This window comes from Panthera tigris, chromosome C1 (genome assembly GCF_018350195.1).
Source record: "Panthera tigris isolate Pti1 chromosome C1, P.tigris_Pti1_mat1.1, whole genome shotgun sequence".
Lineage (NCBI taxonomy): Eukaryota > Metazoa > Chordata > Mammalia > Carnivora > Felidae > Panthera > Panthera tigris.
The window spans coordinates 99,359,047-99,375,308 of record NC_056667.1 but is presented as its reverse complement, the minus strand read 5'-3'; the positions used below and the strand labels follow the sequence as shown (position 1 = coordinate 99,375,308).

The 16,262-nt window shown below is 48.1% G+C and overlaps 1 protein-coding gene and 1 long non-coding RNA gene across 10 annotated transcripts in view; one reads left to right on the top strand and one right to left on the bottom strand.

Moving 5' to 3' along the window:
- The window catches only part of LOC102952975, a 24,625-nt gene extending 16,923 nt beyond the window's left edge, over positions 1-7,702 (bottom strand). The window contains exons 1-3 of one of the 5 annotated variants that reach the window (XR_006220510.1): positions 7,389-7,702; positions 6,451-6,540; positions 804-937 (exon numbers count right to left, since the gene is read on the bottom strand). This is a non-coding gene — a long non-coding RNA (uncharacterized LOC102952975). Of the gene's footprint in view, positions 1-803; positions 938-6,450; positions 6,541-6,755; positions 7,017-7,388 lie in introns of those variants that run through there. The other 4 variants (XR_444017.3, XR_006220509.1, XR_006220512.1 and 1 more) reach the window with 4 other exon arrangements.
- TRIM45 (tripartite motif containing 45) lies at positions 7,074-16,262 on the top strand. Of its 5 annotated transcripts, none has more exons than XM_042993836.1 (7): positions 7,074-7,505; positions 8,395-8,582; positions 10,245-10,978; positions 12,259-12,388; positions 12,968-13,082; positions 15,010-15,136; positions 15,995-16,262. In XM_042993836.1, the coding sequence occupies exons 1-7, from the start codon at positions 7,257-7,259 to the stop codon at positions 16,141-16,143; spliced, it is 1,692 nt and encodes a 563-aa protein (XP_042849770.1). In that variant the 5' UTR covers positions 7,074-7,256; the 3' UTR covers positions 16,144-16,262. The 5 variants fall into 5 exon arrangements, with proteins under 5 accessions (XP_042849770.1, XP_042849768.1, XP_007075732.2 ...); XM_042993834.1 differs by having other exon boundaries at positions 8,332-8,582; XM_007075670.2 differs by having other exon boundaries at positions 8,050-8,582.

The window sequence follows — 16,262 nt, the reverse complement described above, 5'->3', positions numbered from 1 at the left end:
GGGGACAACTAGATTTACTATGGAGACAGGCCCACTCCTAACATGTGGGGGGCCAGGAGCAAAAGGAGAAAAAGAGGCATTAGCCCATATTGTTTTTCTCTTTCCACCCCATGGAGGACATCCCAACAAACTCCATCAAGCTCCACCACCCCCAGCAGCTGCCCTTTGACCACTCCTGAGGCCAAGGTGAAAGGGGTAGAGTGGGATAATGTATTCTTAGTATTCCCTGTCCCCTGGGTAGGGATGTGACTGCAGAGGAGCCTGAGTAGTTCCTTTCAAAGCAAAGAGCTCAGGGTAGGGGACCCAGGTGTCTGAACTAAAAGCTGTACCGATTTGGGGCACCTGGGTGGCTCCGCTGGTTAAGTGTCTGACTCTTAATTTTGGCTCAGGTTATGATCTCATGGTTCGTGAGATCAAGCCCGCGTCAGGCTCTGCACTGACAACGTGGAGCCAGCTTGGGATTCTCTCCCAGTCTCTCTCTCTCTGCCACTCTCCTGCTCATGCTCTCTGAATGAATGAATGAAGGAATGAATGAATAAATAAATAAGCTGTACTGAATAGAGACCAGCTGTTATACTGAACAACTCAACAGAGTAAGAGTCAGAAGACATGGATTCATGTCCCAGTTCTCCAGTAATTTCATGTGACCTCAGGCCATGTCTTTACCTAGCTGTGCCTCAATTTTCTCATATATCCATCTAATAAATATTTATTGGGCTCCAGTTACGGGCTAGACATGCATCTAGATACTGTGAATACACAGAGAACACCACAGACAATAGCCTTTATCTTCAGAGACTTACCATTCTGATAGGGAACAAGCCATGAAGATATCTGGGGCAAATGTAGTCCAGACAAAGGGTCTCTTCTACATCAAAAGTTTCGTGATTAATCTGGCAAGTTGACATGTTCATTAAATACAAATAACAAAGGAATCCTAAGGGAAAAAAATAGCATATGTTAAATTATAATGCAATATTATAAAGAGTGCAAAACATGCCTTATATTTTTTCTTCTTTTTCATTAATTTTTTTGAGTGTAGTTGACACGCAATGTTACCTTTCAGGTATACGACACAGTCATTCGGCAAGTCTAACCATGATGCTATCCTCACCACAAGTGTCGCTACCAGCTGTCACCATACAACGCTATTACAGTATCACTGAATATATTCCTTATGCTGTGCCGTTGATTCCTGCGATCCCTTCATTCCAAGACTGGAAGCCTGTATCTCCCACCGCCCTTTATTCATTTTGCCCTTCCCCCCTTCCGTCCCTTCTGGCACCCACCAGTTTGTTCTCTGTGCATACAGGTGTGGGTTTTTTTTGTCTGTTTACTCACTTAAAACATGCCTTTTAGTATCTGTTCTCTAAGAACATTCACAACTACTGCTCTGATTTTAATCACAAGAATTATCACCATCCGCAGTACAAAATCCAATCTCAAAATGTGCCATTTTCTTTATATTATTACCCAATTTATTTATGTATATTTTATGTGGAAGATAAATTTATATAAAAGATAATCTAATCACAAAGTGTTTATCCACATTAATTTTTTAGTAAATATGTTAATCTATCAGAGGCTTCATAAAACATTTATTTCAAAAAAGGTTAATAATGAGCTTTATTATTTCATAAACACAGAAAAAGGAATTCACAGAAAATGAATAAAGTGTGTAATCAAGTACAATCTAAGAATAGCTTATATTTATGCCAAACCAATTAAGATTGGGTGGGTGCAGCTTCCTGACTATATCCACTATGGGGTGTTTGGGGTCAGGGCAGAGCATTTGGTCAGGCAGCTAGGAGTCAAGTGAGATGTTAAAGAAGACTGTGGAGAATTTTTTCTGAAACGGTGGGTAATAAGTAACAACGGATCTTATGAGTCAGTTAGTTCCAGTCTGACCTGAAAGTAGTTACACAAGCAGAGCTCCAAAGCTCAGATCATTCTAGGCCTTTCATCCCACACCTTCTCAAGAGTGAAGAGCTGCCCAGTTAACATAAAATCTCAGCTATAAGGAACTATTTATACTTATTAGATCTCACAATTAGAAACATCTTGGGGCACCTTGGTGGCTCAGTCTGTTGAGTGTCCAACTTTTGGCTCAGGCCATAATCTCACAGTTCATGAGTTCAAGCCCCGCATCTGGCTCTGTGCCAAATTATCTGTCTCCCTCTCTCTCTGGACCACCTCTCTTCGCGTGCGCGGGCACTCTTTCTCAAAGATAAACATTAAAAAAAAAAAAAAAGAAACATCTCAAGGCACGGCGAATTTCTAGATAAAATGCAAAGCAGCCATAATGCAATGGGACCAAGTTTTCTCTTACCCATCTCAGTTCAAAATAAGCAAAATAGAAGTGTGTGCTGTCTAAGCTTTGGAAGTAGGAGAGCATTTTATTGCAGCTACTTCCACTAGATGGCACTAAAGACTCTTTTAGGAATCAGGCTCTTTTAGGGGAAAAAAAAAAATCAGGGTGAGGCAGTAGGAGAAATGAGGTTGACTAGGCTGAGGTTGCAGAGGGAAAGGTAGAGTTAAGGGAAGCCCCTCCTAGAAGATAGCTTCCATGAAAGCAGGGATTTTTGCTCTACACAATGATGTATCTTGGCACACAGTCAAAAGTCCCTGCCCTCATTACCGTTCTAGTGGGGAGCAAACCACAAAGACATTTGGGGAAAACATATTCCAGGTGCTCAAAGAATATCTGATGAAGAAATGAAGGTCCTGAATAGCCACTGAAGATCATGACCAAATTAGGGTTTCAGAAAGATTTTTGACAGGGTCATAGAGAATGGACTGGAAACAGGGACACTAATTAGTAATCCAAAGAAAGCCTGGTAAGGACTTGAACTAAAAAGCAGGAATAATAGGCATAGAAGGGAGGGAGTAAATTCAGAGATATGATGTGGGCAATAATGATAACAGTAAAAAAAAAAAAAAAAAAAAAAAAAAGAGCTCCCATATAAAACATGGGCTAGTGCTCTATAAACGCCACCTCCAAATCTCACAACCATCAGGGAGGATGAAGTTTTTGTTTTTGTTTTTGTTTTTGTTTTTAAATAGGGCTGAGGACCCTGGGGAATACCAGTGTTTTAAGAGCCCAGTGGAAGAAGTAGTGTGCTGCAGGAAGAAAGAGAAGGATTGGTTAGAGAGGCAGGAAGTGGAAGGAAAATCGAGAACAGTGTTGTAGCAACCAAGGGAGGAGAAAGAGAAAGTTTCAAGAAATGAGGCAGCGTTGAAAGCAGGGGCACCTGGCTCAGCTGGTACAGCATGTGGCTCTCCAAGTCTTGAGCTCCAGCCCCACGATGGGTGTCTCCCTCTCTCTCTCCGGGAGGGAGCTTACTTTAAAAACAAACAAAAACGATAGCAAATTCCGTTCGATCATAACTGAAAAGTATTCACTGGATTTAACAAGTTGGAAGTTACCAGGGACTCTGGCAAAAGCAATTTTCAGAGGAATGGTGACAGCAAAAGCCAGATCCTAGTGTTTAGGAGTAAAATGCAAGAATTAGAGAAGCAAGTGTAGACTCTTCTTTTTAAGAGGCCACGGGAAATCAGGAGCTAGAGAGGGGCATAGGGTAGGAGATTTAAGCATGAGTAGGAGTTGAAAGAAAAGTCCACCAGAAAGGAACGGACGAAGACAGAGGAGAGAGAACAGGCAGATGAGTCTGGCCTCAGAGCACAGATCCTAGGAGAAAGGATTCTCTTTCCCTTGAAGGAAGGAAAAAGGATGGGGAGTGAGAAAGAAGTTTAACGGTGAAAGGTAAGTCCGGCATAGCTCTCTGGTTCACCTTCTATGTATATTCACTCAGTCTCTGCTGGTACTAATCGATCAAAATGCCCAAGCAAGCCCTGATTTCTTGATGGGTCACCCTGCTTTTCCATCCTTCCTGCCTTTGGTACTTTCCCTGTCCTGGGCTACGAGAGTGGGCTGAAATTCTTTAGACGCCCCGATGGACCTGATCACTTTCATCAGTCCTATTCCTCTGACCCTGTGACTTCTGTCCTTCCCTGTAACTATTTGCTGCCTGGGGTCCTCAGAAAAGATGAAGTAGTCTGTTAGCATGGAATAAAACACTGAGCTGATTCCGGGAAAGGAGAATCCTTAACTAATCCTCGCCTGTGATCTCACGCCATATCACCTATGGTCTGCACTAGCCACAAAACTCTTGGTTGCCTGTAGTCCTGTTTATCCTCCTTAATTGGACATCATCATTTCCTGCCTCGTCAATAACAAGTCCTTATTACATGTCTACTGATTAGGCACTAGGTTGGTTCCCAAGGGTTCTCATCTTAATAGAGACACAGTGTATTTGTGCGTGTGTGTGGTGCATACATATATCCATGCAGCCACACATACATACATAATAAAAACACTTAATACTACCATGTGACACAAACTGAAAAGAGGAAAGTAGAGGAAAAGAGCCACTGGAGCTCAAATTTGGGGCTCTGAAGCAACAGGGAATTTCGAGGCAGTAGTGTAAAGCAGGCCTGACATCAAAGGACGGGGAGGTTTAAATAGTAAAGGTGGAAGAATTCTGCAGACAAAACTGGCAAAGGCCAAGAAGTGTGTTTGACCATGTTTAGGGGGGGTAACTAAAAGGCCAGGTTTATCGATGTATTAGAGAATCCAGATTTTATCCTATGGCGATAGGGAGCTAGTGCAACTTTTAGAATGAAGACTGACTTGTACCATGTTTTCACCTGTTTTTAGAATTAATTTGGGAAAAATCATAGGGTTGGTTGAAAAAAAATGGGGGGCAGGGATAATTCAGAGACTACTGTAATATCTGAGGTGAGGGCTTAATACTACAGGTAAGGGTCCTGTATCATCCTAAAATTCTATGCAGTATGATGTTGGCAGTGGGCATGGAAAGAAATTGGTACCTGCCTGGACATGGAAAAAGAGAAAGGAAGCCAGGAACACTATAAGGTTTCAAGCTGGAGAGAAGGGGGAATAATGATACCCTTGAGAGAATAAAATAGGAAAGTTCAGAGAGCACAGTTTAGTGAGCAAAAAAGTTCAATGAAGTTTAAGGTATGTGGGGTTTAGGAAGATGGGGACACAATGAGTGCAGATTTAGAACAACTGTGACCAAAGCTCAGGGGAGAAAGTGTGGATGTGGGAATCACCTACGTAACATGACAAATAGAGAAAAAAAGGGTATAAAGAGGACGAAGGGAAACCAGGGAAGGAGAGTGTGAGAAACAGCCCAAGAGATTAGGCCAGAAGAGTAGAGGATTTAGAAAAAGAAAGCAAGTTTTAAGGATGAGGAAGTACATAACAATGGTAAGTACTAAAGAGGCTGTATATTGGGGAAAGTATATTGGCGAAAAGTGACTTGGTCACTTGTAATCTACAAGTGAAAAGTTTCAACAGAAGAGAGGAGTTGGGGCGCCTGGGTGGTTGTCGGTTAGGCTTCCGACTTCAGCTCAGGTCATGATCTCGCGGTTCATGGGTTCAAGCCCCACATCGGGCTCTGTGCTGACAGCTCAGAGCCTGGAGCCTGTTTCAGATTCTCTTTCTCCCTCTCTGTCTCTGCCCCTCCTCCACTGGTGCTCTCTCTCAAAAATAAATAAACATTAAAAAAAAAATTTTTTTTATAGTTTATTTGAGGAAGGAAAAAAATGGGTGGTGATGAACACAGAAAGCAGGACAATTCTTTTGAGGAATATAGTGATGAGAGTCACAAAAGTCAGCTAAATTGAAAGTCAGCTGAGTCGAGGGGGGATGTGCATCCCCCTTTAGGACTTGATCACAACTCTTGGCAGAAAGAACATGCTAGTAAAGGAGTGACTGAAAATGTAGGAGCAGCAAAGTTTTGAAGAGCCAGGAGAGGTTGGAGTAAAAGAGCAAAGGTCTTGAGGAAGAGAAGAAAGGCAGTCAGGATGGGTGTGAGAGGAGGTGCGACAAACCATAGATTTTTAAGCAGAAAGTGAGTGAGTTTTCCAGATAGTCTTGCTTTTCTCGCCCCATTCAAGTTACCTGCTGAGTACATAAGGTATTAGATGCTAGAAAGGAGAGTCTGGGTCAGAAGGAGGAGGAGGAGAAGCTGAAGAAATCCAGGTAAAGACTATTTTTTAAGACCTTCGTGGTCATACTCATTTTTAGAAATCACAAATCATTTTTTTGTAACAGTGGCATTGGACTCATTGCCATGCTGTATTTTGGAAATGGCCAAACATTTCCATTTTTAAAAACGTTTATAGTTTTCATACTCTAAAGTCAAGTGTTATTTTGTTTTGGGTTTCAGATTCCGTATTTTTGTAAGCTTAGGCTCCAGGCTAAGTGTGCCTCTAGCATGAACTCAATGAAACAGCTGCCCATTGGGTCCAAATCAACTAGGGAAGGTCAGGAACAAAACCAGCAGTGAGAGAACCAGGCATACCGGACAAGCTTAAGGGACTGGAAATAGAACAGTGGAGGGGAAGGAGCTAGAGGGTTACCATTTCTGGAAATTGTGGAGATACAGGTCCCAGATCTCGGGTGTGGCAAAGCCCCCACAGGGCCGAATAAGGAGACTCCTGGTGAGGATACTTGAAGAAGGAGACAAAGAAATTGCCAAGGCTGCCTGTCGCGTTCATCTTCCCAATTATTTTGTGAGCCCACAAAGGGTTCCCTCCCTCTTGGCCAGGAGCCACTCTCCCATTGTGACCAGTCACGGCCCCCCTTGGACTGACTGATCAAAACAGCCGGACAAACTTGCTCCGTTTCTGGTGTACGGAACTGTAGGCTTCTGGGTGACAAATACCTAACCCCTCTGGCCTTCCGCGCCCCTGGCCCCGACGGGTCACACAACGGCTTCTTCACCCCAGGGAACCACGAAGCCAGCCCTCGGTTCAACGGTCTCCCAGACGGGTCCCCAGAACCTCGAGGCCCTGAGCCCCGGGAAACGAAGCTCTTGTAACCTGCATGCTGAGCCTGGGGGATTCCTGGACTAAAATAAGCTGAGGAGGCCCAGGCGGGAACTCGTGGGCTCAGGCCGGCCGAGCAGAAACGTCCTTCATAGCGTCCGAAGCCTCTGGGACGAGGACCCCTCGTCCTACAACTCCCAGCAAGCTGTGCGCTGAGCAACTGACAGCGCCACCCGCCAATGGAAGGGCCCGGTCTGGGTCCGTGGGCCCAATCCGAGGGCGCAAAGGAGGCCGTCCCCGTGGCAGACCAGCGGGGCTTTTTAAGTGGTCCTCTGGCCTCTCTGGTCGCCACAGCGATAGAGGGATCGTCCCCGTAAAAGGGTGACGCTGCTTATACTATGCCGCTCACTTCCAGCCTCGCTCTTTTCCTCCCCTCCGCCCTAGCCCTCCTGCCGCCGGGCCCCCGGCACTTAGAAAGATCCCTCCCCTCCCCGTCGGAGTGGCCCGGCGAAGATGTGGAATTTCCAAACCTTATTGGATGGTGGTGGTGTCACTCTGGGGGGAGGCGGGACCCCCAGCGGCGAAGGCCGCCCCTCTCGGACGGTGATTGGACTCGCCTGAGTAGACCGGGCTGGGATTGGTGCGAGGTGGGGCCAGAGCCATCGGGCACCTTGAGCCGAGGTGTCGGGGAGGCGGCGGCCGCAGAGAAGCCGGCCGGACTCGCAGTTCCTTTGCCCGCCGTGTGCGGTCCGCGAAGGGCCGGGTCGAGGGAAGGAGCGGGAGCCCCCCCTCCCCACCTCATCACGCGGGGGCGGGGGAGGCGCTTGTCGCGTGTCGGGCGCAGGACCCTTGGGGCCGGGGGGGGGGGGGGCCGGGACGCGGGAGGGGGGCAGGTAGTGGAGGAAGTGAGAGGTGCAGGGGTCCAGGAGTTGGCATCAGGACCAGCTCAGGATTTAGATCTGGAAGTGCTTCCGGGGCGAAGGACTTGGGGGGCAGAGGAGGGCGTGGGTGCGTCTGGTATGGGATGCCATGGAAAGGAGGGGGCCCTCCTAAATAGATCCGTGGGTGGTTCCTTTGACTCTTCTATCATTTTGCCCTTTGCTTTGCCGAAGAGAGAGTCCCCATGGTCTCTGCTCAAATTCTGGAAACTTTCTCTTTGGGTGGGCTTAATCACCTACTACTTTATTATAGAACTACCCAGAGCCTTTCCTGATACTGGGCACAAACGTGGGGAATATGTCAGAAAACAGGAAGCCGCTGCTGGGCTTCGTGGGCAAACTCCCCAGTGGGACTGCACTTGGGAACTCAGGCAAGACTCACTGCCCTTTGTGCATGGGGCTTTTCAAAGCCCCCAGGCTCTTGCCTTGTTTGCACACAGTTTGCACCACGTGTCTGGAGCAGCTGGAACCCTACTCGGTAGTGGACATCCGAGGGGGCGACTCTGACACAAGCTCTGAGGGGTCAATATTCCAGGAACTCAAGCCACACAGTCTGCAGCCCCAGATCGGCATCCTCTGTCCGGTATGTGACACTCAGGTGGACCTGCCCATGGGTGGAGTGAAGGCTTTAACCATAGACCACCTGGCCATGAATGACGTGATGCTGGAGAGTCTTCGTGGGGAAGGCCAGGGCCTGGTGTGTGACCTGTGCAGCGACAGGGAAGTGGAGAAGAGATGTCAGACCTGCAGAGCCAACCTCTGCCACTTCTGCTGCCAGGCTCATAGGTAAAGATGGGATACCCCACCTGGTGTAGCTTAAGAGCAGGAAAAAAAAAAAAAAAAAAAAAAAAGTGGTGTCAAGCCAGAAATCCCTTGTGAAGAGATGGGAAGGAAAGCGCTCTCAAGTGCCATGTAAGGTCAAACAGCAATATGTGCTGTGATAAATACTCTAGGATAGTAGTTAACTCCTGCACCCTTACATAATACCTGTAGTAATAGTGGAATCAAAGGTTTGCATAGTCCTTTTGCGGTTTGGGAAGCACATTCACAGTTTCCTTGGGTCCTTAATCGCTTTTTGTATAAGGGATAATGGTAGTGGGTGCTGGCTGAACAGAAGAATATAAGAGCATAGCCCCTGGCCTTAATCTCATTTGATGCCTTGCCGCTCTTATAGAAAAGCAGGCACTGTTTTCACTCCCATTTATTATTTGAGGAAACTGAAGCTCAACACTGTGATTTGCCAAGGTCCGCCAGCTGGGAAGGAGTGCGTAACAGAACCGAATTTTACATCTAGGGCTTCTGGCTGCATTCTGTACTCTTTCTGCTAATCCACGCTGCCCTCCAAACAGTATAAGGTGCTATTTGGAGGCGCCCCACCTCAGCCTTTGCCTTGTACTACCTAGAGTCACTCTGGAGCTTGGTGAGGTGGGCCGGTAGGTGCTTGTTGGGGTGCATATTTAGGTCTTTCGTGGCATTTGGTGAAGTTTGCCACATGGATCACTCTTTGTCCCTTGTCCACCTTCTCCCCCATTCCAGGGCATCAGAATAGAAAATAGCCATGATTTTAGGATTAGCTTAAAATAGTTTCTAAATTCTACCTTCCATTTGTTTTCTGGTCTCACCCACAGAACAAGTTAGTAGTCTTCAGTCTATTTTTAACTGGTAATTATGACTGCCTTGCTGCCAGTCAAACAGCTGATGCTGTTTTCTCTACAGCCATGTTTCTGGTGCCAGAATAGGCATGTAAGCTCCAAGTTGATATAATGCTAACTGGGGGGATCGCTCAACAGTCATCAGGTTTTCTAGAGATTTCCTTGAAACTCCAGAAGGCTACAGAAAAGGGGAATTAAGAGAAGTGTGATCCTACTGACCGCTGATTTCACTCTTTCTAATAATTTCGATGACTCGAGGAAAATTCTAGCTTGCTGCTTTGGGGTGGTGGAGCGCTGGTCATGGAAATGCTTTACCGAAATCTTAGGGAGACTTAATGTCACGGCCAGCCAGACACTTTTTAATTGCCTAGGGTGTGCTGCTGTGTCCTCTTGCATAGTTTCTGTCTCCTGGTGCTGGGTTACCTCCATGCTCTCACCTCTAGCTTGCTGAAGGAGCAGGCCATGGCTGTTGTTGAAACTTGCCAAATTCACTCTTCGGAGAAAGTTCCAGGACATAGCCTTAGTGTCGCAACCTTTGGCAGAGTCCCGTTCCAGGCCAGAGAGCCCTAGTCCACTATCACTTTATTCAATATAGTAGCCCTTTCAAGTAGGTACTATCCCCCCTGGGACAGATGAGGAACTGGAATCAGAGAGGACCCTGTGGTTAGTAAGAGGTTAGAGCAAGGGACCGAACTCAGGTTTCTTTGACTTCAGCGCCCATGCTTTTGAAACTGCCCGACTGTTTCCCAACTGAATTGTCCCCTAATGTCCCGATCCTGGCTCTGTTTGCCCCTAGGCGGCAGAAGAAAACAACTTACCACACGGTGGTGGACCTAAAAGACTTGAAAGGCTACAGCAGGATCGGGAAGCCCATTCTGTGTCCCGTGCACCCAGCAGAGGAGCTGAGACTGTTCTGTGAGCTCTGTGACCGGCCCGTGTGCCGGGACTGCGTGGTGGGCGAGCACCGGGAGCACCCCTACGACTTTGCCAGCAACGTTATTCACAAGCACGGGGACTCCGTGCGGGAGCTTCTCAGAGGCACCCAGCCCCACGTGGAGGCCCTGGAGGAAGCCCTGGCACAGATCACAGAGATGAACAGTGCCCTCCAGAAGCGAGTGGAGGCTGTGGCAGCTGACGTGCGAACGTTCTCCGAGGGTTACGTCAAGGCCATTGAGGAGCACCGGGACAGGCTGCTGAAGCAGCTGGAAGACATCCGGGTCCAGAAGGAAAACTCCCTGCAGCTGCAGAAGGCACAGCTCGAGCAGCTGCTGGCGGACATGCGGACGGGCGTGGAGTTCACTGAGCACCTGCTGACCAGTGGCTCGGACTTGGAGATCCTCATCACCAAGGGGGTGGTAGTGGAACGGCTCACGAAGCTGAACAAAGTTGAATATAGTGCCCATCCTGGAGTAAACGATAAGATACGCTTCTCTCCTCAGCAGAGAGCAGGCCGGTGCCGTGGCTATGAAGTTTATGGGACCATCAATACGAAAGAGGTCGATCCAGCTAAATGTGTCCTTCAAGGAGAAGGTAGGAAGGCATTTGAGAGGGCAGTGGATGGGGACATGGTGTTGAAAGAGGTACGGCTTTTTCAGCCGGGGCCTTCATCCAGCTAGGAAGAGCTTCCTCCTGACTGGTTTACCAAGGGAGAGAGCCATACCGGTCCGAAGGACAGTGACCCCTCCCTTGCCGTTTCTTTCTGTTTCATTCTGGTCAGGGTACGGTGCGTAGTCCATACAGGGGTGAGGCTTGACCCTTTTCCGGTTGAGCAAAGTAGTAACTAGCAAGGACCTCAAGAAGCGTGCTATTTCTATCAGATGACAGAGGAGCCTGTGCCCGTAGAAGACAACAGGATAGGCCAGGGCGAAACCCTGCCTGCTCGGAGAGGAGACTGGCAGGCCCCAGAGTACTTGGATCTGGTTCTGAAGAGAGTTTCGGAGGAGTGAGGAAGACAGGGTTATAATGTACTTTCTTCTATGCCCTTTGTGGTTCATGTAAGTCACATCTCAGCATTGAAAAGATTATGATAGGCATTCCATTCAGTAGGGGGAGAAACAATTTCTTTTGCCCATTCTGTCCCTAAAGGAGGCATGTCATTCAAACATATAGTTTAGAGATCGGTCCTGACAGCCAAGACGGTACCGTAGGGGCAGGCTGACTCTGGCACGGGAATTCTTAACTGTTTGGAGGTCACAGATCCCTTTGAGAATGATCTCTCCCCAAGGAACAGCTATTACTTTGGGCACACCATTTCAGGAGATTCTTAGACCCTTCATAAGCCTCTCCAAAGACCACATGGTAGTTCATGAACCGCAGGTTAAGAAGCCATGTTGCACCTGCTGGACCAGAGGCTGTAGCTACTGAATATTCCCCGCAGCATGCTGGCAGGAGGGCCGAAGATTCAAAGCTGATTAACTGACCCCCCTGCCTGTTCCAGCATGATCCACAGCTCAGGGAGAGCGGTTTGGGGGCTACTACCTTCTCTCACAGGGTCTAGAGCTTCTCTTCTCTGAATACGTAGGTTTGTCCTTAGGATTAGCTCCCTTAGGGCTGAGGTTCAGGTTCAGGATCCTGCGTGATCCAAGAGCAGCTACTGGCTGAGAGACAACCAGGCTCGCCAGGAGGGAGTGCCAAGAGGTATGCTCTAGGGGAAAGAGCCAGAAGAGAAGAAAAAGGAAGCAGGGCCATCACAGTAAACAGGAAGCACAACTGTTTGTTCTAAAGAGAAAAAGCGAGATGGTGTCTGATCTGGGGATGCAGTCACCAATGGTTGGCCTTTGAGATGAGGACTGAGTGTTTATCTTCTGCAGATCTCCACAGAGCCCGGGAGAAACAGACAGCCTCTTTCACCCTGCTTTGCAAGGATGCAGCAGGAGAGAGCATGGGCAGGGGAGGAGACAGCGTGCACGTCGCTGTAGTCCCCAAAGATAAGAAAGACAGGTTTGTATTACACAGTCAGGTGTCAGGGGTCATAGGGGGTGATGAAACTGGAAACTTGAGGCCCTTCCCAGTAGTGATATAACTGCGTGGTTAGATCCCACTCCCCTGACGCTGTTAAAAAATGTGATATGACCTTTTGGAGCAGATGTGTTTTCTTGTGTGGGTTTTATGCCAGTACTCAATGCTCTGCCCCTCAGATTGTCTGAAAAATATTCTGTGTTGGACTGAATGGCCCCCTTCTCAAAATTCAGCCCCACTTTGCTACTACATTGTGCTGGGAGTGTATTTTTATGTCTCTGGAATCAGGAGAGAGGAGAGAGCGGGAGGGTACAACAGGAACCCCTCAAAGAACACAGTAACGCTTTCAAGGAACTCATCTGTACATCAGGTTGGATCAGCATTTATGCCGCTTCCCCTCTGCTGTAAAATTAATTTCTGAGACCAGTGGAAGAAGTGTCCTGCTGGGGGATATTTCAAATTAATATCGGGTTGAATGGTGTAGAGTTTACACCCTAAAGTAGCGGGCAGTTGCGGCCAGCTTGTGAGAGTGAGTGGTTATTGAACTCCATGTGCATTCAGTCCGGTCAGAACGCTGGTACAAGATAACAAGGATGGGACGTACTATGTCTCCTATACTCCCAAGGAGCCTGGCATCTATACCGTGTTGGTCTGCGTCAAAGAGCAGCATGTGCAGGTAAGTGAGTGGGACCCACATGTGTGCCTCCCTGGGCTCCTTTCCCCTTGGCTCCTCTGGCTTCTACCATCTCAGGACGTGGGGACATGTCTCATAGGATCAGCTGTATGGAGGGGCCTAATAGAATTCTCTTTTTTACTTTGTTCACATTAGAAATGACCCAGACTTTGCTACTTTTAGCCTTACTGAAGGATGCTGGTGACCAGAAGAACTCTATCCCTACTGTACCTCCTGGCAGTTAGGCTTGCCTTTCATCATTCTCCCAGTTGGAGACTTCTTGACTTGGGAAAGATACCTCAGTCACAGTGGGCAATCTGCCTGGGAACAAGTATACACATTCAAGCAATATAATCTAGCTCGGGATTTTCCAGCTTTCTTCGGACTGTGACCGGACGTACTGGAACTTACTGTAACACAGTTTGGGAGAGTTAGGCCCTCTCCCCTCAACTGACCAGTCTTCTCTCTGCCTGGCCATCTGCCCGCGTCACTCTTTCCATACGTGCTTAGCCATTACCAGGGTTACCACACGACCTCCGCAGCAAGGATAACACCTTCTGGTTTAGAGATTACAAATTTTTAAAAATTGGGCAATACTCAGCATGTCCAACAGAATCTCAAGTAGTCACAGGTGTTCCCCGACCAAACATTTATCTCCACGTCTTCCAATGTCAAAGGTAAATATGGAGGAAGCTTTGGTCTCTCAGGTCTAGGGACCTTGCTGTTTGGTCAGTCGTGGCTGGCTGGGGTCCAACGGAGTTTTCAGAAAGCAATACTGACAGGGACAATAAAATACCATAGTCTCGTGATATGTTGGGCTTGTGGCGTGTGCACCAGGAAGACTCCTATTCAGCAGCCACTTCCTGCCTGTCTGATTACGGCACGCTGGGGTGGGCCAGGTCCCTTTGCAGACATTCTCACACCTTTCTTCCAAACCGTTCGGGCATAGCGATCATTGTCCACTCGGACTGAGAAACAAACTTGCTGAAATACACAGTCCCTGTATAGCAGGATCAGAATTTGAACCCGTTTCTTTGAACTCTGGTTTCTTTTTTAAAACAGATCATAAACTAGGGGCGCCTGGGTGGCTCTGTCGGTTAAGCGACTGGCTTCATCTCAGGTCATGATCTCACGGTCTGTGAGTTTGAGCCCTGTGTCGGGCTTGGTGCTGACAGCTTGGAGCCTGGAGCCTGCTTCGGATTCTGTGTCTCCCTCTCTTTCTGCCCCTCTCCCCCTCCCCACTCTGTCTCTCTTTCAAAAATAAATAAAGATTAAAATAGATCATATACTCTTTAAGGGAAGAGAGATGGAACATTTGAAAGGCTTCTAAGGTGCCACACTCCTCTGCTTGGTGCTTTTGCAGACAGTACGGTTCCCACTCAGGGACAGGCACGTAAGCAACACTTATTAAATATTTGTGGTCTAATGTAGGACAGAAACTGGAGAGTGGAAGTTGTCCTTGAAGGGGCAGGTAGGAGAGTTTCTAATTTGAGAATTATTCACCTTTCTCCCTTGCCTGTATCCTCATAGACCTAGACTAAGCGGATGGGTAAATGGATATGTCCAGGGGGGACGGGTGGAAGGAAGGGAGTGACGGCCCAGCCTCGGGGTTGCGGCACACCAACACCCCTCCGGGACGGAGAAGACCGTGACATCCGTGACGCAGGAGCACAGATTGGGTTTACTCGTGTATCAGGTGGGCCACGTGCCAGAAGGGCCACACACATTCCTTGACTCTCACTGCATTTGTACCTGGCACCGTCCAGCCGAGCACCCAGCTAGTTACCGTCCCTAGTCTGTTTCCCTGCCGTGGTCCCTGTCCTCCACGGCCAGGCCCTGGGACTTACACCGCATTTAGCACATGTGACGCTCAGCACACCCCTGTTGACTCATAAGGTGCTGTTCTCTGCTCTTGGTCTAAACACTGAAGGGCTCACCATTCACTGTGACCGTGAGGAAAAGGCATCGCTCACACACAGGCGTGTTTCACTGCTGCACGTTCTGCTCCAGCGGAGGCCAGAAAACGGCTCGCTGTGCCTGTGGAGGCACCATGCCAGGTAAGGAGGCTCGCTCTCCAAGTCCTGCCCCTGTGGGCCTGTCTCCCAGCAGTGGGGGTCACCTACCGCACAGCCACTAGGTTTAGGATGTTCAGACATAGGCTTTCTTGCTGGGAATATCATCTGTGCCTGTAAATATACCACACTTCTAGAAGTTTCACTTAACGCTTCTTTATTCTGAAAAGTGAAATCGTAAGCTGAAAAGTTCAGAGTTCTTTTAGTTTTGATACAGTTCGCCAATCTTATGAGCCCTGTGCTCCTCCCCAGGACATTCGATTTCCATCTGTACCCTTTCCCGCAGCCTGGCACTTAAAAACTTTAAGTCCACTCTGTTCCTTTTAAAACCTTAAAGAAATTCCAAGCAAGGCAGGGATGGGGAGAACGTCTGGCTCTTTCCTTGGGGGTAGGGGCATCAGCTCAGGCAAGAGATCTAATTATTTCTTTTAAAGTATTCTACTGTGTTTGTGCTCTGATGGTGGGCCTTAAGATGGGCTCAGGCACCGTTTTGCATAAACACTACAGGAACTACGTTCTTTTTTACTTCTGCCACTCTTCCCTTCTCTCTTATTTCAATTCTTTTTCAGTGAAAATCCAAACCAGCTCATCTCCTTGAGTTAGCAGAACGTTAAAACAACACTCTTCTTAGAACTTTGGCTAACTGACAGTCTTAACTGACTGTCTTCAGCCCTCGGGAGCCCTCCTGCTACGGAGGCGACAGTTTGTTCTCCTCACCGGGTTCTTACTAAACGTTTTCACATCCATGAGTCTAAACGTTGCCAGAAGCTTTAGTTTCCCTGGTGAACTTCTGGACTTCACTCTAATGGCTGTCTTCTGTCTCCTCTCTGAACCACCATGCAGGTGGGTACCTGGGCTGTGGCCACGGACACAAAGGTCACCCAGGCCGCCCGCACTGGTCATGCTGCGGGAAGTTTGCTGAGAAGTCGGAATGCACATGGACAGGTGGGGAGAGTGCACCGAGGAGTCTACTCAGGACCGTAGCCCTCTGATGCTTTCCTGGCTACACGGTCAGCTTGTCCGAGCGGTGCCCAGCCTTCAGATGACCAGAGGACCCCAGACATTAATTCTGAAGAATCTGATAGAATAAAACAAAGTGCCTTGTCTTATA

What these genes read in the sequence shown, in the direction of transcription:
- TRIM45 (XM_007075670.2), top strand. Translation starts at nt 7,257, where the DNA reads ATGCCGCTCACTTCCAGCCTCGCTCTTTTCCTCCCCTCCGCCCTAGCC. An exon ending in ATGTGTCCTTCAAGGAGAAG is followed by an intron (nt 10,979 to 12,258) that starts GTAGGAAGGCAT and finishes TATCTTCTGCAG; the next exon opens with ATCTCCACAGAGCCCGGGAG. An exon ending in CCCAAAGATAAGAAAGACAG is followed by an intron (nt 12,389 to 12,967) that starts GTTTGTATTACA and finishes ATGTGCATTCAG; the next exon opens with TCCGGTCAGAACGCTGGTAC.